The sequence below is a fragment of the Chrysochloris asiatica genome, unplaced genomic scaffold (genome assembly GCF_000296735.1).
Source record: "Chrysochloris asiatica unplaced genomic scaffold, ChrAsi1.0 scaffold00033, whole genome shotgun sequence".
NCBI lineage: Eukaryota > Metazoa > Chordata > Mammalia > Afrosoricida > Chrysochloridae > Chrysochloris > Chrysochloris asiatica.
In genome coordinates this window covers 15,605,428-15,627,248 of record NW_006408551.1, presented here as the reverse complement: position 1 = coordinate 15,627,248, position 21,821 = coordinate 15,605,428, and the positions used below count along the sequence as shown (strand labels likewise).

The window sequence follows — 21,821 nt, the reverse complement described above, 5'->3', positions numbered from 1 at the left end:
CTGACAAGGTTTCAAAGATGATCTGGATGCTGAAGTCTCCCTGCTCTCTGTGGGATTTTACATTTTACATCTAATATTAGAAGGGGAATGAAATCTGAAAATTGCCTAGTGACCCAGGGCCTGAAGGACAATATCAGATAAGGGAGGCAGAGCAAGACTTGCCTGGAGCTGTCAAGTTGTAGTGTGAGTGACACAGAGAGTCACCAGGATGTCAGGGCTTCACCTGGGGACATGGAAGTTAAGTGCACAGGATCACACTGACATTCTGATTTGTCACAACTTGTCATTTAGAGTTTTAATTTTTTCTTTAAAACTGGCAAGAAATTCTCTTTATCTTTGTTTTGATGCCCATAAAGAAGGATGTCAGTTTTGCATAAGCTATCCAAGGTTTACAAAAAATAATTTAAAAAAATCATTACATTTTAGAATGAGCATTCAAGGCTATAGGCACAATCTCTATCATTGACAAACTATGCCTTCACACCTGACTAAGCACCTTCACCTTACATCATTCCTCAGATCTGTGAGAGTCTTATCGTACATATGGACATCCATTTCATCAGACTAAATGGTATAAAGCAACTGAGCAGAGTTTCTCAGAGTAAAACCAGCCATACTGCTACAAAGAAAAATTTCTGGCTTTGGGCCCAACTGTTTCCACACCAATCATCTAAGTCAACCTCCTCGCTGCTTCTTTCCATTTCAAATGCCTGTGCCTTTGAGGCAATTAGAACCAGACCAGTTTAATTTTACATAACTGATCTCGACTGTATAGCAACATCATAATTTTGCCCTGAGAGTGTCAACACATTTTACAAATATTATGAGTCCCATTACATACATGGAGAAATAGGCACAAGAGGGGTAAATGGTTTGCCATAGTCATATAGCAGATTAGTGTCAAGGGCAGAATTTGAGCTCCTGGCTATTTTTATTTTAATCCCAACATCTTTCCAGGAGACCCTCAGAGCTTTGTGCAAAATGTGTATATGCCCTTTGGGCCTGGATCATTACTTGTAGTATCTTGTCAGATTTTCTGCGTCTTTGATGAAGTATCCTGTCTCTAATATTTTATTTTACACAGTGGAGTTTACCCAAATGCTCTTCTAGCTGCAGCTGCCATTAGGTGTGGAGGGGAGAACTTCTAAAAAGGCAATGGCAGGTGTTCTTGGTGAACTCGGACCAATGGGCCTCAAAATTTTACATTTGTCCTACATTCCAATGTTTTCAAGGGGAAATAAACTGAAATAAAGGCCTAACTGTGAGGTAATGTTTACTTCTCTGCCACAACACTCAAGGCGCCCTTCATATCTGGCAATAATTTAACATAAGAAGAGACTTTAGACCTTCACAATCTTTTAGTGAGAATAAACGATCTTAGCTCAAACTTTCCACAAAGTTGGAAGCCTCAGAAGACATCATTCCATCCTTATCTTGGGCCGAACCATCTACATGCCTTCTGACCATCTGTCTCACAGGCCTCGAAACCCTGCCCAGTCGGAGTGTTGGTTGCATGGAAGATGCCTATATTTATGTTTGAAATCCAGATACCCTGTGCCTCTTAAGGATCAAATAAACAGAGCAAAACTCAAAATCAGCTATGGGACTTGAACAATGCCAAATGGTACTTAGAGAGCTTGTGCAGAAGCTACACAAGGCTGTCTCTGTTCACTAAAGCTATGAACCATTCCTGATGGAGTCAGTAGCAAAAGAGGTGGGAGGCCTGGCCTCTTCTGTTTAAGCAAAAGAAATTGAAAAACAAAAAAGCAAACTGCACAAAACTGTCTTTATATTTTTTGAAAAAATATCGCTATTAAGATAGACGCTTTTGAGTTGTTTTGAATAAGCTGTGCGCTAAGAACACTTGTTCCCGCTGCTCTCCAGCCTACAGTTCTGTTTTGTCCCGCGAGGCGGGGGCTGGGCTGCTGCCCGCGCAGGCTGCTTCACCACTGCTGCTCTCCGCATGAGCGAAAGACAAGGAAGCCGAGTTTATGCAGTATCTTTTGCCGGTTGGACGAGGTCCGTCATCAAAAATGTGCCCAAGGTGCGCACCGCACTGAAAGAGAAGAGCGAAACATAAGGGCTAAGCATGTACAAAGCAGACTTTGAGAGGAAGTGGCATTATGCAGTTAAATGGATAACTGGTCTGGAGAGAAATGACTGAAACCATCGAGGATGAGGATGATTTCTAATCCGCCTGTCAATAGTAGCAAGGATGGTTTCTGGCAGGCTCTGCACCACATGCTGAGAATAAGAAACACTAGAATTGTGCATATCAGAAATCATTTAGCAGCCACTGTATTTTTTGATCTGTGAAGTCTCTCAGCCAGCTGAAAAATGACTGCAGTAATTTTATGAATTGAGTCGACCCTTGATCTCCCTTGTAAGAAACATGGCAAAATAAGCTCTCTCCCGAGCCCGAGCCCGGCATTACGTCTGGCTTTGGGTGGGTGGGTTTCAGATATGCAGAAGTCCACTGTAAAAGATACTGTTTAACTGGCCATGACAGAGGTGATGTTTGCTTTCATGGGCAGTAAAACTTAACATCAGACAAGCACTGAATGCTCATGGAACCCAGCAAAGCGATGGGAAGGCTCAACAGAGCCTTGCATCTGTCACCAGGGATGCAAGTATAGCAAATGGAAGTCTCTAGCCCACACAGTTCTTTTTTCTGACTTCTGATATGTGAACTGCTACACTGGCTTCATTAGCCAAAAGAACTGTAATATGTGGAGAGAGGATAAAGTTTAGCTAAAATCCATGTTACTAACTATTCCTGAAGCTGAGGGAGGAGAAAAGGCACAGAGACTAGGCAGAAGAAAGCATGGTTATTATAGCATTTAAAAGCCCAGCCCAGAGAAATGTCTCCAGTAAGACTGGCTCACTGAATAAAGCCTGTGCTAACTGCTAATTGTCATGGCCTGTACCATACGGACCACACTGCCTCCCTCTCAGCGGGGACAGGGGTGTGAGAACTAGAGACCTTGGTGAACCACATTCAAATGGGATTGAAAACATCTCATTCATTATAAACAATGCAACCAAAGGCCAGGGTAATTGCTACCATTCATTTATTTAACAATTACTGTCTTACACTCTGGCCTCAGAGAGCTTACAATCTAGTGGGAAAGACAAACAATACACAAGAAAATACATGAGCTTTCACGTATTCTAGGTAGAAGTAAATCTAAGATTAAAAAAAAAGAGAAGTATAATGGTTGGGCGTTGACATTTTAGATACAGTAGCCAGGGAGCTCTGGCTGCTAACCTCAAGGGCAGCAGTTCGAAACTACCAGCGGTTCCGCAGGAGAAAGATGAGGCGTTCTGCTCCCATAAAGATTTACAGCCTCGGAAACCCTATACAGGGTAGCTATGGGTGGGAACCGACTCAACAACACTTAACAACAACAACAAACCCTGGGGAGGGCTCAGGGCTGACTTTTGGAAAAGCACCTAAAGGAAGTGAGGGAGTGCCTATCTGGAAGGCAGCATTCTAGGCAGAGGGAAGTGTCAAGATTTGGGGAAGAACATGAGATATATATATAAGAGTAAGTCAAAAAGTTTTGCTACTCAGGGTTCAAGAGGGAGTTTAGTTTAAGAGTGTGTGAGGGAAGATAGTGTCCCCACTGAATAGTTTCCATCTTGTCTAGATGGGTCTGATAAAAAGAGATGGAGATAAGATTCTTAAGATTCAATAGTGACTAATTGTTATCATGACTAAATGCGACTGTCACAATTGTAAAGGTAGAAGTTTTGCAACAAAAATGGGGGAGTAGTTAACTTTACAGTCCAGAAACAGAGGGCTCTAGAACCATCAAGGGAGAAGAGCACAAGCAGAATGCAGGACCTTATCCAGAGAAGCAGTGACACCAGAGATGGAGGCAGAGATGGGGACATGGAGAGAGGGAGCAGCTGAGGATTCTAGATTCATGGGAAGAGAGGGACTGAGAGCTGGTGGCCAAGAGGCAGACTTGCAGAATGTGCCTTTTGGTGGTATAACTTATCATATATGCCTACGTATTAAAAAATAAGTAAATGCAAAAACGAATAGAGAGAAATACTGTTAACTGATGGTACATGGAGGGGATTATAATCACTGTAATGAAACAAGGTGTATGATTTGTTGAATGTAAAACTGATGATCTGCCCTGTAAACTTTCACTCAATTCACAATAAAAACTTAAAAAACAAAACAAGTATTGTTACTAGTGTTAAAGTTCACACATGCTGGTTTATTCCAAGCAAAACTTGTTTAAACAATTCTCTGTGATCAATGGATGGTTACTGATAAGTTCTCTCAATAATACACTTGCCTTAGTTTCATTAGGGTATCTTTTAAAAGAAGGGGGTAGGATACTTTTTGTGTCATGGAAAAAAAATGATTTTGAAGTCAGGGCTAATATCAGTTTTTCAACAAAACTCAAGTGGACAGCTTCCCAATAATTGAAGCTTTTCAACAAGTTGATAGGAATGCTGCCCCACATTAAAAATCAGTTTTTAGATGTGTCAAGTGTTTTAAGGAAGGTCAGGAAGACCTCAAAGATGAGCTAAGAGAGGGAAAATTGTCAACCTCAGTGAATAAGAAACTGTAGCTAAAGCCCAGACACTGGCAGAAGGTCATAGAATTACCATGATGCTATAACTACTGAAGTTGGGATCCACATGGATTGGCATTTTCACTTTTAAATGAGTATCTAAGCTTTCAGCTCAAAGGATGCCAAAAGCATTGCACAAAGATCGGCTAGCTCAAAGAACTGATTTTTCCATCAGTCTTTTAAGCAAGGTTGAAACTAATGAAGATGATATTAAGGAATGAATCACAACCAGGGATGAGTCTTGGATTTATCAATATGATCCACAGAGCAACATCCAATTAAAGCAGTGGCTTCCAAGGGGATCTGCCGGGCCAGTTAGATTCAAGGCAGAGAGGTCAGCTCAGATGGTCACAGTGACTGTTTTGTGCTATTCATTAGTAACTAGGGAGCCTTTGAGATTTGCTTCACACTTTCAGTGGGGAAACTGAGATTTTAGTTCATTCTTTGTAATGAGAACACTTCATCTCCTGCATCATTGCCATCTGGAATCTTAATCCCATTGTTAACTGTCAATTCCTATTTTCTTACCTTGCAATTTATCTTTTATGTAAGAATTAATAAATCATCTACTTGATAGGTTTTCCTGAGGAGCACAGAACAATCTGTTGTTGTTTTTTTAAGAAAATTGAAAACTTCACTAATGATTAGTAACACCAGGAAAGTGATGCTAAGGAATTTTATTTTTTTAGCAGAACAATGTACCTGCTCATATTTGATGGAAGCGAAAGCTGGTCTAAGAGAATTTCATTGAGAAACCTTACCCCATCCACCCTACATCCCTAATTTTGCCCCCTTTGACTTCTTTTTGTCCCCAAATCTCAAAGAATATTACAAAATCACTTGACCTGACTCCCTTGCGGATACCCAAACTGCCCTTTTGATGTGGTATAAAGCAAAGGGCATAGATTTTTTAAAGAAAGAGCTAAAGAGATGGAAACACCTTCTGAAGTATATAGACCTAGGTGGAGACTATGTTGAGAAACAACAGTTCACATTTTCTTATGTTTGTTGAATAAAAGTGACTGATTTTGCAGCTATATATATGTATATATATATATTTTTTACTTTGACATTGTTTTAATTCCAACGCTACCAGAAGTTAAAAGCAGTAAAACAGAGTGCTTAAAGAACCTTACTCTCTTGACTTACTAAGAAGATTGCTTACTGTCTAAAATGTAAAAGGAATGTTTAGGTCCAAATTTTGGTTTTCTGGAAGAAAACAGTTTATTATCAATTCACAATTGAAGTAGCATGCAAATTATCATTATTATTTTTAAACTTTTTACATTTCTAATTCTTGGAAAGGACAGCAAACTGTAACTTTCTTGAGGAATGTAATGCAGACTTTAAAAGTTGTGCTCAAATGACTGTCTCCCTTCTGGTCACGTACATACCCAATAAACAGACTGTAGAACCACTTTCTGTATACACCTCATTTATACAAGCAGTCCATAAAATTATTGTTTTCTTAACTGAATAATTTACCCTTTATGTATATATACAAGTAGATCATTTTTGCCTCAATATAATCTATATAACATGAATTCACTATCTTTCCCTTTTAACGGGCAATGTGTGGACAGAGGAAAGTGTCTACTCTTCAACTTGCTCTCATATATGATTTATTGATTCTTCTTACATGAAAGATAAATTACAGCGAAAGAAATTGACAACTGACAATGGGGCTAAGTTAGCAAATGGAGATGATGACAGAGAAGAGGAAGGGTTCCCTTTACAAAGGAAAGAAGTCCCTCCTGAAAGTATGAAGCAAATCTCAAGGCACCTTAGTTATTAATGAATAGTACAAACAGCAACTTGGACTAGATGGTACTTCTGTTAAAAGTGCATTCTTATTTTACTGCCAACAAGCATACTGTGTCAGCTTTCTAAAGGACCAAAAATGAACCCTAAACTGATTTGATCTATTACCTGGAAAATAGGAAACAGGCCTAGAAAACAAATCTCTTATTATTTTACCACATTCTATGTAGGTTTAGGTAATATCAAGGCTGACAGCTCAGACCACTTTTCCTTTCTATAAATAATCAAGGCCAAATTTTCAGGCATCAGCAGCTAAGATGCACCAGTAAAAGTGCCTATGCTAACCCAATGGGACCCAGGAACGCACCCATCTCTTCCTGCCAAAGCAGTCAGTGGGTCAGCCAGCAGGAAGGAGTGTGCTCAGTGGCCGGTGTGTGTACAATTACTGATCTCACATTCAGCTCTGGCACTTTGATCACTTGGCATCTGAGAGGTATTATGGGTATTATGATACCTCAGACAGGTAAAACCAAGAGAATACAGATCTCTGGACAAAATAAATGATTCTGCTTTTATTAATCACCTCTTGGGCATACTTAGAAAACAGTTCTCTTTACAAGTCTCCAAACATTAAGCATAGAAAAGACATACTTGAGGCCATTTAAGAATAAGTTATGTGCATAAAAAAACGAAAGCAAAAATCAGACTTACTATTCTGATGGAGACTCATAGACTATGGCCCTTAAATACCCTTCAAGCCTCACACTGAACCACTCCTAGTAATCAACTTTCAGCCAAACAACAGAAGGCCTATACAGTGAATACAAATGCAAGAAGGGATGTACTTCTCAATGCTATCAACAATATGAGACCAAATGGCACACCTGCCCCAAACCAAAGCTCAGGAGACAGAAAGGAGCAGGAATAAAGGACAAATGGAATGGGGAACCCAGTGAGGAAGTGGGACAACTGCTGCTACGAAGAGAGATTGAAACTGAACGTCAGGAAACAAAATGTGTATCAACTGTTGAGTGGAAAACTAATATGCTCTGCATGTCAACTTTCACCCAACCTATAAACTGAAGAAAAAAGGGGGGGAGTATGTTATATGGTCTTCATTTCCCCAATTATTTTTTTAAATCCAAATTACAGCAATTTAATCCCTTGAACTGAATTGGTTTTCCATTTACAGTTTAATTTGCTAACTTGTAATTAGCATTTTGGTTTAACATAAAGGGAGACAATGATTACAGATATACCCCTAATGTAGGCAAAATGAGAAGGTAAAGCAGAGCAATTACAGTAAGAAAAAGGTAACAAAAATCATTTGCAATCAAATAGATGGCCTGAGAATGGCGAGGGAAGATAGTGATGACTTCATTTTGTCTGCTACCAGGTGTTTTGGAAGATGCCCTCCAAGCTTAGATTACTGAAAAAGGATCAACATGTTGAAGCATAAAAAGGTGGCCATTCATGCTGTGCCACTACCTACAGGCCCACCCATTGTCTGCATTCCATCACTGCAAGCCTTCTGTCTGAGGGAAGGGTCATCCACAGGATGCCATTTGCGCTTCCTCCCAGGTACAGCCAAGTCTTCAGAAGAGAGGTCTATCGATTTCTTTTAAAAGTGCACATGCCCTGAAGGCTCTCCCCTGGAGGGGAATGCACAGGTAGCCTAGTTTTTCCAACTTCTACCCTTGCCCTGTAGAAGCTCCGGTAGTGTAGTCGTTACAAATAGGGCTGTGAATCTTAAGGTCAGCAGTTCAAAACTACCAGCTGTTCCGTGGGAGAAAAATGAGGGTTTCTTCTCCTGTAAAGATTTACAGCCTTGGAAACCCTGTACAGGGTCACTATGAGTCGGAACCAACTCCATGGCACATCACGATCACGACCCCTGACGGGAAGCTGGGAGGCCGGAATGATAAGTGGAAGTTGTCAGTGAGGCAGCCACCTGGAAGCTCTGCCTCCCCACCCTAGCCAACTGGTAATGTGTTGGGCTCTCTCAGCACACCTGGTTGTAACTGAAACAAACTGGTTAGCCCATGAAGAAATCTCTGAAACCTGCTGCTAATGATTTCCTTCAGGGTAGAATCTTAGCTGTACATTGTGACAGCTGTGTTGAAATGGTTCTTTATTTTACAGGTAAACTACAAACACTAGCTGATTTTGTCTAGCCATCATCTTGAAGAAGCATATACTAATGTCCAAAAGAAAAAACTTTTTAATTCCCACAAGAATCCTTTATAACCTAAGCCTTCCACTCAGAAAAGTTGGCAACTAAAGAACTTGTGGAGAACAAGGAAAAAGGGACCCTCCTCAAGATCCCCTCCTCTGAAACAACATGTGATCAAGCATCAAATTTAACATAATTCCTTAAAATTTTACTACAATTCTCAACTGTGTGTGTAAGAAACACAGTGTATTCAACACAGTTACATATTTCTACACTGATATATTTATTTCCAACTGTCCTAGAGGGTTTTCTCCCTGCTACTCATAGATGTTTTGGGCTTTGTTAATGTCATTTTCCCTTAAGTGTTTAATCTACAAGATGAAGCAATTTCAAAACATGGATTTTATACCTGGGCACATGGGGCAGGATGGATGGGAAGGAGAAACGTTTTAAGAAGAAAAGCAATTTACTTTGCCAGTAGTATTCTGTTTGCTTCCCCAGTTATTGAAGACACTTATGTGTAAGTAGGGGCTCTTTTCCTCTGTGCTTGTGATATTAATCTTTTCCCAAGGAAATAATTGTGAAGTCACCAGTTTAGCATTATGCTTTTACTGAAAGATCAAGAAAAATCGAGACCCTCTAAGACGGAAAATCAAAGGGGACAAAAGAGCAGGCATGTAAGCTTGCTGGCGACCACATTGGTCTACTGGTGAGTGGAAGAGGGGGAAAGGCAGCAATGAAGAAATGGGCTGAGTTCAACCGCGTACCATAGACTCCCGCTGACCTGGAGATGAGCGAGAGAAGAGAAAGGGCTGGTTGGTCTGGTGAGACCTGGGGACACCTAAGCCCATGGACAAAGACATAGCTGTCACAGAGGGCTAGAGCTGAGAGTGACGCATCCAGCTGACTGAAGTGAGGGGCGAAGCACAAGAACACCCAAACTTGCAGATAATACCCAACTGACCTAGCCTCGATGGCTTGATAATCAGAACTCGAGTAGAGGCAGATCATTTTTTTTTTTTTTTTAATAAAGAGAACGAGGGTAAATTGCTACAATTTGATGAACTTGGCCTATATTCATGGAGGCAGTAGCTCAAAATACCAACAGAGAGGGAAGAAGTGTTCACATCAAGTATCAATGTTTTCCCCTCTGTATACAGGGCAGATAGGGATGGGCAACTTAGACACTGGCTACCTAAAATGAGGGGGAGATAAAGGCACAAAGTGACTGGCTTACAAAGTTTCAAGAGAGTTTAGGTTAAGAGTGTGTGAGGGAAAATAGAGTCCCCAATAAATAATTTTTATCTTGTCTAGATGGGTCTGGTAAAAAGAGATGGGGATAAGATTCTTATGATTTAACAGTGAGTAATTGTTATCATGACTAATTGCGACTGTCACAATTGTAAAGGGAGAAGTTTTGTAAAAAAAAAAAAAACAGGGGAGCAGTTAATCTTACAATCCAGAAACAGAGGGCTCTACGACCATCAAGGGAGAAGAGCACAAGCAGAATTGCAAGATCTTATCCAGAGAAGCAGCAACACCAGAGATGGAGGCAGAGATGGGGACATGGAGAGAGGGAGCAGCTGAGGACTCTAGATTCATGGAAAGAGAGGGACTGAGAGCTGGTGGCCAGGAGGCAGGCTTGCAGAATGTGCCCTTTGGTGGTGAAAATTATTATATATGCCTGAGTGTTTGAAAAAAATAAAAGAGCTAAAATGAATAGAGAGAAATACTGTTAATTGATGGTACATGTAGGGGATTATAATCATTATAATGAAACAAAGTATATGTATGATTTGTTAAATGTAAAACTGACGATCTGCACTGTAAACTTTCACTCAATTTATAATAAAAACTTTTTTTAAAAAAAAAGAAAGAAAAAGCGAGATGGGTTGTGAGTCCAAAACCCCACTATAACACATGGGTATCTTTAATCAACAGCAATATGTGACCTGTCATCAGCAACAAATTAATAAGGTTTAGGGCTTTACCAAAAATGACTTAACTTTTAAAACATATTATGTATTGATAAATATTTAACTTTCTATTGATTTGTCTGACTGAGAACATTCATATTGATCTAAAAAACTTAAGAGACTTATCATAGATTCTTTGCTGGCACTTGAAATATTGATGGCACAACTTCTAGCATCACAACAACCCAAGCCACCACAATATGACAAAATAACAGACGGTATGTCGAAGACTATCTGGGTCACCCATACTGAACAGGCTGCAGTGGAGTTTCCAGACAAAGACAGACCTGGTGGTCTGCTTCTGAAAATCCTTGTCAATGAAAACCTTACAGACAGCAGAAGAACATTGGCTAGTACCGTGCTGGGAGATGAGGCCCTCAGGTTGGAGGGGACTCAAAATATAACTGAGGAAGAGCTGTCTCCTCAAAATAGAGAACTTAATGAGGTAGGTGGAGTAAAGCGTTCAGGACCTTTATGATGTGTTATGACTCAAAATGAAAATAAGCAGCAGCAAACAGCCTTTTAAAATAGGAACACAGAATACACGACGTCATCAAAAGTAAAATGGAACATTTGAAGATTGATATCCTAGGCATTAGTGAGCTGAAATGGACTGGTATTGGCCATTTTGAATCAGACAATTATATAATCTACTGTGTCAGATATGGCAAATTGAAGAGGAACAGTGTGACATTCATCTTCAAATAGAACATTTCAAGATCTATCCTGAAATATAATGCTGTCAGTAAAAGGAAAATACCCATTCATCTACAAGGAAGACTAGTTAATATGACTATTCAAATCTATGCAGATGTTGGTAAAATCGCCATGTTAGCGAATGCCAAAGACAAAGAAATTTAAGATTCTTACCAACATCTGCAATCTAAAATTAATCAAACATACAATCAAGATGCACTGATAATTACTGGTAATTGGAATGTGAAAGTTGTAAAAAGAAAGATTAGGATCAGTAGTTGGAAAATATGGCTTTACTGCCAGAAATCACATGATAGAATTTTGTAAAATCAAAGAATTATTCATTGTAAATACCCTTTTTTTCCAATGAAATCAACAGCAACTACACACACAGACCTCACTGGATGGAATATAGAGAAATCAAATTGACATCTTTGGAAATACATGATATCATCATTTAGAACAAGGCCAAGAGCCAAATGCAGAACCAACCATCAAGTGCTCATAATCAAGCTCAAGTTAAAGTTAAAGAAAAATAAAACAAGTCCACAAGATCCAAAGTATGACCATTAGCACATTTCACCTGAATTCAGAGACCATCTTAAGAAGAGATCTGACACACCGAACACTACTGTCCAAAGACCAGATGAGTCATGAAATGACATCAAGGGCATCATACATGAATAAAGGAAAAGGTCATTTAAAAGGCAAAAAAGAAAAAAAGAAGACCAAAATGGATGTCAGAAAAGATTCTGAAACTTACTCTTGAACATAGAGTAGCTAATGTGACTGGAATAAATAAAGTAAAAGATCTGAAGAGAAGATTTCAAAGGATTGCTTGAGAAGACAGAATAAAATATTATAATGAAATGGGTAAACACCTGGAGTTAGAAAACCAAAAGGGAATAACAGGCACAAAATTTCTCAAGTTGAATGAACTGAAGTAAAAATTCAAGCCTTGAGTTGCAATACTAAAGGATTCTATAGACAAGAACATTGAAAGAGAAGTATCAATAGAAGAGAGAAGGAATGCACAGTCAGTGTATTAAAAATAATTGATTGATATTCAGCCATTTCAAGAAGCAGCATATGATCAAGAACCAATGGTACTGAAGGAAGAAGTCCAAACTGTACTGAAAAACAAATATTCCAGGAATTGATGGATTATCAATTGAGATGTTTCAACAAAGGAACACAACGCATATACCAAGAAATCTGGAAGACAGGTATATGGCCAACCAACTAGAAGATACTCACATTTGTGCCCATTCCAAAGAAAGGTGAGTCATAAGATGATGGAAATTATCGAACAATATAATTTAAAACACTTGCAAGTGAAATTTTGCTAAAGATAATTTTTAAAAAATGGATATAGTAGTGTATCAACAGGGAGCTACCAGAAATTCAATCTGGATTCAAAAGAAGGCATGAAACAAGGGATATTATTGCTGATCTCAGATGGATCTTGACTGAAAGCAGAAAATACCAGAAAGATGTTTTCCTGTCTTTTATTAACTGTGCAAAGGCAACTGATTGTGTAGATCATAACAAGTTACGGATAGCATTGCAAAGAATATTTAATTGTGCTCATGTGGAACCTGTACATAGAGGAGGCAACTGATCAAGCAGAACAATGGAGCTACACTACTCAAAATCAGGAAATATGTGCATTCAGTTTGTATACTTTCACCATAGTTATTTAATCTGTATGATGAACAAGCAATCTGAGAAGTTGGACTATATAAAGAAAAACATGGCATCAGGACTGGAGGAAGATTCGTTAACAACCTGCAATATGAAGATGACGTGACCTTGCTTGATGAAAATGAAGAGGACTTGCAGCACTCAGCAGTGAAGATTAAGGACTGTAGACTTTAATATAGAGTTGTTGTTGTTGTTGTTGTTGTTGTCAGGTGCCATCGAGTCGGAACCAACTCATAGCGACCCCATGCACAGCAGAATGAAACAATGCTCGATCCTGGGCCAACCTCACCACCGCTGCCACCCCTGAGTCCATCAATGATGCCACCTGGCCGATCCATCTCATTGGGGGTCTTCCTCTTTTTCTCTGACCCTCCACCCTACCCAGCATGACATCTTTCTCCAATGATTGTTTCCTCCGGACTACATGTCCAAAGTAGGAGAGACGAAGCTTAGCCATCCTGGCCTCCAAGGAGCACTCTGGCTGCACTTCTTCCAAAACAGATCTATTGGTTCTTTTGGCAGTCCATGGCACCCTCAGTATTCTCCTCCAACACCACAACTCAAAGGCATCAATTCTTCTACGATCCTCCTTATTCACTGTCCAGCTTTCGCATCCATATGAGGCTATTGAAAACACAATGGCCTGGGTCAGGCGCACCCTAGTCCTCAAGCTGACATCTCTGCTCTTCAATACTTTAAAAAGTTCCTGTGCAGCAGATTTGCCCAGTGCAATACGTCGTCTGATCTCTTGACTGCTACTTCCGCGAGTGTTGATAGTTGATCCAAGAAGAAAAGGAACCAAAAATCCTCACAAATGAATCAATAAGCAACATCGTGATAAATGGAGAAAAATATTAAAATTGTCAATCATTTAATTTTATTTGGATCCATAATCAATATCCATGGAAGCAGTAGTCATGAAATCAAATAATGTATTGCACTGGGTAAATGTGCTGCAAAAGACCTCTTTAAAGTGTATAAAAGCAAAGATTCCACTTTGAAGACTATGGTGCCCCTGACCCAATCCAGTGTATTTTTAATAACCTCATTTCCATGTGAAAGCTGGACAATGAATAAGAAAAACTGAAGAAGAATTGATGCATTTTGAATTATGGTGTTGGGGAAGAATACTGAATATACCATGGACTGCCAGAAGAACAAACAAATTTGACTTGTAAGAAGTACAACCAGAATGTTCCTTATAAGTGAAAATGGCAAGGCTTCATCTCAAGTACTTTGGATGTGTTATCAGGAGGGCCCAGTCCTTGGAGACAGACGTCATCCTTAGTAATGTAGAGCATCAGGAAAAAGAGGAAGACCGTCAATGAGATGGGCTACAACAATGAGTTGAAACACAGCAATGATATTGAAGAAGATGTATGACTCAGCAGTACTGCGTTTAGTTGTACATATGGTTGTTATGAGTCAGAAGCCAAACAAGCACAAAGGGAGCATTTAAAATGCTTATATTCATGACCACTCTGGTCAACTTGTGAGTGGAAGTGGGGGAAATACAGAAATGAAGACATGGGCTGAGTTTGGCCACGTTCCACAGATGCCCAATGACCTGAAGAGGAAGGGTTGGCTGGTTTGAACTTCAGGGAGATGTGTAAACTCTGGAGCCTAAAGACTAGAGTTAAGAATGAAGTGGCCAGCTGGTCTGAAGTAGACGGAGGCATGCAAGAACTCCCAAACTTTCAGGTAGTACCCATTTGACCTAGCTTGAATGGCTTGCTGACTAGAATTTGATCAGGTTAAGATAAAGAACTTTGATACAGGGAGCACATGTAAATTGTTACAGCTTGATGAACTGGACCTTTGCTTACAGATGAAGTTGCCCAAAATTCCAACTGAAAGGATCAAGCTTGCCTTCTCAGTACACTGGGTTGATAGGAATGGGCAACTGAGACTTCAAATATAAAAAATGGGGTTCTATGAAGGCACGAAGTATGTGGCTTACAATCTTTTGTGAGGGGGCTTTGTGTCAGAAGGAGATGGGTAAGACAGAATCCCCACTGAATAGTTTCCCTCTTGTCCAGATGGGTCTGGTGATGATGGGGATAGGATTTTACAATTCAATTGTGAGTAACTTTTAACAGGATTAAGGGCAATGGTCACAATTATAAATATAGAAAAGGTGTAACTAAAAGGGGGAGCAGTTAATCTGTCATTTCAAGAACTGACATCTAGGACCATCAATAGGGAAGAGCATGGGAGGAGCGAGGGATCCTAACCAGAAAAGTGACAACAGAGATGGTAGCAGAGGTGAAGGAATAGAGAGACAGAGCAGCAGAGGGCTATAGGCCCAAGGACTGAGACAGGCAGTGTACCTGCAGGCAGGAGGCTAGCTTTCAAAATGCACCCTTTGCAAATTTAAATGAATATATATTTTCATGTGGTAAGTGTACGTAAAAAAAAAGGCAATAGAAGTAAATACTGTTAGGTGAAGGTGCATGGAAGGGATTGAAATGACTTGTTGCATGTAAACTGATGATCTTACCTGTAAACCTTCACTTACTCAATTCACAATAAAAGCTTAAAAAAAAAAAAAAAAAAAAAGTTCATACTTAGGCCTAACTCCAGGCCAATTACATTAGAATCCCTTGAGCATGAGTCCCAACAGCACAAACTTGTTTCTGAGCAACAAGAATGACCTTGGAGATTCAAATCCACCAGCTATTCCTTGGAATCCCTATATAGGATCACTATGAGTCAGAACAATAATATTGAGCAACAACAAAAGAAAACATAAAATCTGCTTTTTAAGAGGAATGTAATTCTCATATTTGTTGTTGTTGTTAGGTGCCATCCAGTCAGTACTGACTCATAGCGACCCTATGCACAACGAAAGTATTTGAAATGAACAAATCATTGATTATGTAGAATTCTATCATGCGTTCTCCAGCATCATTTCTATCACCAAGGCCATATTTTCCAACTACTGATCTTTCCTCTTGTTTCCAACCTTTGCATTCCAATCACCAGTAATGAACAATACATCTTGATTACATGTTTGATCAATTTCAGCATTGTACCTCATGACTGATCTGGATACGTTCTTTTTGACAATGAATACAACACCATTCCTCTTTAATTTGTCATTATCGGCATAGTAAACCATGTGGTTGACAGATTCAAAATGGCCAATACCAGTCCATTTTAGCTCACTAATGCCTAAGATATCTATGTTTATGCATTTCTTTTCAATTTTGACAATTTCTGGGTTTATGCCCAAAATACACTCAGATTCAAGTCTCCAGATGGAGGATGAAAGGGTAACTATTTTTGCCTCTTTCTCAACCCATATTTTTTGCCTCCATCTCAACCCTGTGGCACTGTAGAATAGGATAAACAGTGGACTGCTAATCGCAAGGTTGGCAGTTCAAACCCAGCAGCTACTTTGAGGGAGAAAGACAAGGTTTTCAGATTCCATAAAGATTTATAGCCCCATATGACCTATATAGGAGTCCTGGTGTGGCGCTTTGGGTTAATGTGCTGGACAGCAAAGTTGCTTTGAACCACAAGGTCAGCAGTTCAAGCTCATCAGCTGCTTCTCAGAAACCTTATACAGGGTCGTTATGGGTCGGAACCAACTTGACAGCACTTAACAACAACAAGCCCTATATATACGATTGCAACAAATTGGAATCTAGTCAGCAGCAGTTGGTTTTGGGGGGTGGCTTTTGTGGTCATCAATTCATGCTGAGTTTTTCCTTAGAACAAGCATTAATTTTTTAGAGCAGAGTAGGATGAATTACTCAGAACCACCTTGGAAATGAGGCGAGGTCTCTAAACTAGAAGTGAAGAAGGAATTACCTTACTTATTGCATATTCCTATTCTGCCCTTAGATAGTCTGCCTTCTATAGCCTCTCTTCAGGTTTACCTCCCTCTTTACACCCACCCAGGAAAGTCATTGATGAATGGCTCACAGGAAATCTGCATATGTCTTAAAAGTAACCCACTCTTGGTGTGGCTCTGTAGGATAAGCACTGGACTGTAAACTGCAAGGTTAGCAGTTCAAACTCATCAGCCACTCTCAGAAACCCTATAAAGAGCTGCCATGAGTTGGAATCGACCTGACAGCACACACCACCACCACTGTACTGAACTGATTGAAGATTGTTTTCTACCAGTCATTTTGTTTAATAGTACTGAGGCCAGTGACTAACATTTAACTAAACATGCTAAATCGGGATACTGAAATATTATTAGGACTTCATATAGACATTATGGTGTGGAAGTCCTGGTATCACACTATAGGTATCACACTCAAGGTCGGTTTGAACCACAAAGTTGGTGGTTCAAACTCACCAGCTGCTCCTTGGAAACCCTATAGAGTCGCTGAGACTCAGAACTGACATGATGGCACTTCACAACAGCATACAGACATCATGTGCTTGTCTGCCCCTCTTGTGAGACGGGTCTCTTGGCCTTAGTTGTTGCACTTAGCACAATCAGGAGTCTTGGAAATGTCTGCAGTGTAGCATGAGCAGAGTGTTGTTTCCAGGTGGGGTTAACTGACCTGAGAGCAGCTTGTTTCCACCCTGTGCATCCCGTAGGAAAAGTCGTCGGTGAGGGAGACTGCATCAGAACTGATCACATCATGGAACGAAGGCCAACCTGGGGAGGAGAGGCAAAGGAAGTAAAAATGGGAGGACAGTTACATAGCCATAGGTTATGATGCAGTTTTAAAGAGACACTAAGCAAAGAATGGAAATATCTACTATATGACTCGTGCTTAACTTTTTCAACCTGAAAAAAAAAGGTCAAACTTGAAGGATAATATATTTTGCAACAGCGTAATGATTTTTAAGAATAACCTTTCCCTCAGATTCAGATTATAGTCACATTAGGATTTTACGTTTCATGAGATATAGGCCATCCAGTGGTTTAGTGGAGAGCATCACCAAATTTAAAAAGCTTTCTCTCACCACCTCTTCCCTCTTGTCTCCACAGTCACCATGTGTCCTTTCAGGCGGCACTTTGGGTCTCCCAGAATTGATGTTTTCCAAATCACAAACTAAATGTACTACCTGTTACTTTTACAACAGTTCATTGTCTCTTAAGGAAACATGTTTTTTCAATACTTGATTTGAATGGGTTATCGCTGTACTAAAATATAAAAGGCCAATATCCTATTGTCTCTATTTTAATCTCCTGGGCAGGGGCATTTAGAAACTATAGCTTCTGTCTGTATTATGAGCAAGAGGCTTGTTCACTTCTTAGAAGAAATTCACAAAACAGCATTTCTCAGGCATCTTGAAGTAGTACTTTCCTTCAAATAGCATCTTGTTCCAATTTTCATTAGTTCTAACAATTTTTAAAATATACACCCAGGTTTAAGAAACACAATGGTAAATGGACCATAAGGTTGCACAAATGTTTATGAGTACACAATCGGGTTTTATGTTCAGTACTCCTGAGTACGTTTTTACATGTTCCCAGAAAATATGTCTGGAGTCACTGAACTAAAGTCTGCATCCCTACAATGATGAAAGAGGTGTGATTTTGCAGAATCGCTGGTATGTTTTTTTTTTCTTTTTTTTCCAGAAGCCAAATTTATTCCTGCAGAAAGGAGGAAGCCCATTAAAAACATGATGCTTTGTATTAATACAGCTATTGAAAGAAAACAGCATGCAAACTTCAACAATATGATTTCTAGTTTCAAACAAAACAAATTAGCTCAGGTCAACCCTCTATAAGAAGTTCCCCAGACTCCCTGCCTCACAGTAATCACCAGTAGAGCTTTCATAGTCAGTTTAAGTACTTTCCAATTTCTTAGTTAAACTCAAGATTGCTACAAATTACCAGGCAAGCCATAATCTACCAGATTATATGATATTTCACAAAACTGATTATGCTGAGACTCACCAATATTTTTAGGAAAATTGTTTCTATTTTCCAAATTCTAAATACAATTTTAATATAGTCGAAGATATATTTGGAGAGCACAGTGGCTCTATAGGATAAGCACTAGACTGCAAACCACAAGGTCAGTGATTCAAAGCCACCAGCCACTCTGCAGGAGAAAGGGTTTCTTCACTCACAAAGATTTGCACCTCAGAAACCCTACACAGGCTCCCTATGGGTCGAACCTACTTGATGGCACTTAGTTAATAATGATTACTTGGCATATTTAAGTGTTTTTTGTTCAATGACTGAAGTGTTAATTGCTAGCGACAGGAGGGTCAATGATGATGTTTGAGGACATTGAAAAATGAAGTCTAGTTTTTGTTTCAAACAGCAAAGTCTAAATTTATCTATGAAAAGACAAAAAGTATCCTGTACTTTCTTTTTAAACCTCACAAGGCATAACTCATTTGACTCTAGTTTAAGGCAACTAATACTAGAGGGAAAGGGGAAACATTTAATTCAATGGGTAAAACGATTTAGGAGTGCTTTTGTTTTGTTATTGTAAGTTTTAACTTACAATAAAGCTACGTTTGTCCCTTACGTTATTCCTTTTTTAGAATTCAAAGTAGGTCTGAAGAAATGTGTGAGGGTAAATTAAAAATATATATATTGCTACTAGAGTTCCAGTTCATATATGCACAAGTTTATTTAAAACAAAACAAGTTTAAACATGGCTCTACAATCAGTGGATGACTGCAGGCAAATTCTCTCAGGAATAGACTTGTCTTAGTCCTGTTTGAGGACTAGGGTGAGCTTGACTCAAGCCATGGTATTTCCAATAGTGTCATATGCAATGTGAAATTTGGACAGCGAATAAGGAAGACCACACAAGAATTGATGCACTTGAGCTACAGAGTTAGAGAAGAGTATTCAAAGTACCATGGACTGCCAGAACAACAAACAAATCTGTTTTGGAAAAAATGCAACCAGAACTCTCCTTAGAAGCCAGGGTGGTGAGACTGTCTGTCATACTTTGGACATATTATCAGGAGGGACCAGTTCCTGGTGAAGGACATCATGCTTGGTAAAGTGAAGGGTCAGTAAAAAAGAGGAAAAACCCCAACGAGATGGGTGGCAGCAGCAGTGAACTCAAGTGTAACAACAATTGTGAGGATGGCGAGGACTGGGCAATGTTTTGTTCTTTTGTGCCCAGGATCAAAATGAGTACGAACCAACTCAATGGCACCTATAACAAGAAGTCATGTTAGGATGTCTTCAAGAAAGAAAAATGTTGCACAAAGATCAGCTGGCTCAAAGAACTGATCTTTCATCAGATGTCTTTTAAGCAAGATTGACGTTAGGAACACAACTTTATGGAACAAATTATAACCAGGAATGAGTTTTAGATTTACCAATATGATCCAGAAAGCAAGGTCCAAACAAAGCAGTAGCTTCCAAGGAGGTCTTCTGGGCCAGTTAAATTCAAGGCAGACAGGTCAACTCAGGGGTCACAGAGATTATTTTTTTTTAGAATCCAAAGGAGTAATCTTGATAGGCTTTCTCAAAGGACATAGGATGGTGGTGAGGGCTTATTAGAAGATGAGAAAAAGGCCAGGAAAGTTGTGCCAAGAAAACTTCCCATCACAATGCGCCTGCTCATTCTTTGAGGGTATCAAGGGCTCTCCTAAGAGAATTTCACTGAGAAACCTTATCCCATCCACCCTACAGCCCCTACTTTACCCTTTAGGACTTCCTTCTGTTCACCAAACTCAAAGAGCATTGTAAAGGAATGCAATTTGAGTCCTTTGAGGATGCCAAAACTGCTGTTTTGATGTCATGTAAATTGAAAAGTGCAGAATTCTTCAGGGGAGAGTTAGAGAGATGGAAACACTGTCTTCAGAAGTATGAAGATCTAGATGAAGGAGATGAGGAGAAACAATACCATAACAATTTAATATTTTTGTTTAATAAAGCTGACTAGGATTTTGTACCAATACTATGATTTACTCTCATGTGTGTGTCTGTTTCCCCTCTCTACTACCTCTGAAACTTAGCGTACATACTTACCTTGTTCTACTTATCACAGTGCATTTATGATGTTTGTTTTCATGCCTTCCTCCCTGACTAGATAGAATGAAGGCAGAGGCTGAACCCATTCACTGAAAGTTCTCACTGCCTACGTGGTATCTACCACAAAGGCACAGCACAAATGTTTACTAAATTGATTCCTGATACACCTTAAACAAGCAAATGGAATAAATAATTGTGGTACATCACAGAATCCCACAATGGAGAAATAAAATTACAGTCACACTCTTCTTTTTTTTACAGACTCGGTTAGGAAATATCAATGATAACTTCTTTCTGCAGTATCCCACTTCTTTCAATCACTATAATTAAACTTATGTAAGTAGATGAGTCCTGGGGGAGGGCTCTGTAGGGTCAGCACTGATCTGCTAAAGACAAGGTTGGTGGTTCAAACCCACCAACTGCTCCCTGAAGACCCTATACAGAATCACTGCAAGTCGATGGCACACTTAACAAGTAGAAAAGTGGCTTTATTATTTGTTTAAGATGGGAGAAGCATGAAGATAAGCTAACCACTAGACTTTACAGGGATTTGAGGGAGGGAAAAAGGAGGAGGTACAAAATGCTAAGTTATCTGCCAAGGTTGCACAGGTGTTAAGTGGATATTTTTACTTCAGTCAAGGCCTCAGTTATTTTCCCTTTTCTTTCTCAATAAGAAGCTAAGAGGTCATTCACTGGTCACCCCAGCAGGGAGGACAACGCAGGTTCTAAGAAGTATGTGTGCTGCCATGCCTGATCATTGCACTGTTATACTTAAGGGACCTCTGGGTGAAAGCAAATGATGATAGTGCCGACGGAGCACTGAGACTCCTGCTGTGGCACTGTAGGATCAGCACTGGAGTGAGAACAACAAGGATGGCAGTTCAAACCCACCAGCTGCTCCTTGGAAACCCTATACAGCATCACTATGAGTTGGAACCAACTCCAGAGCACTTAATAAATAACAAATGATACTGATTCCCTCACCATATATA

General features: G+C 39.6%; 1 protein-coding gene across 1 annotated transcript in view; it reads right to left on the bottom strand.

Annotated features, from left to right (window-relative positions):
• Nucleotides 1-1,885: 1,885 nt before the first annotated feature.
• Nucleotides 1,886-21,821, bottom strand: part of LOC102815921 (methionine-R-sulfoxide reductase B3, mitochondrial-like) — a 194,164-nt gene continuing 174,228 nt past the window's right edge. The window contains exons 6-7 of the mRNA XM_006859608.1: nucleotides 17,429-17,526; nucleotides 1,886-2,056 (exon numbers count right to left, since the gene is read on the bottom strand). Of these exons, the coding sequence (XP_006859670.1) occupies nucleotides 1,886-2,056; nucleotides 17,429-17,526 (269 nt within the window). The remainder of the gene's footprint in view (nucleotides 2,057-17,428; nucleotides 17,527-21,821) is intronic.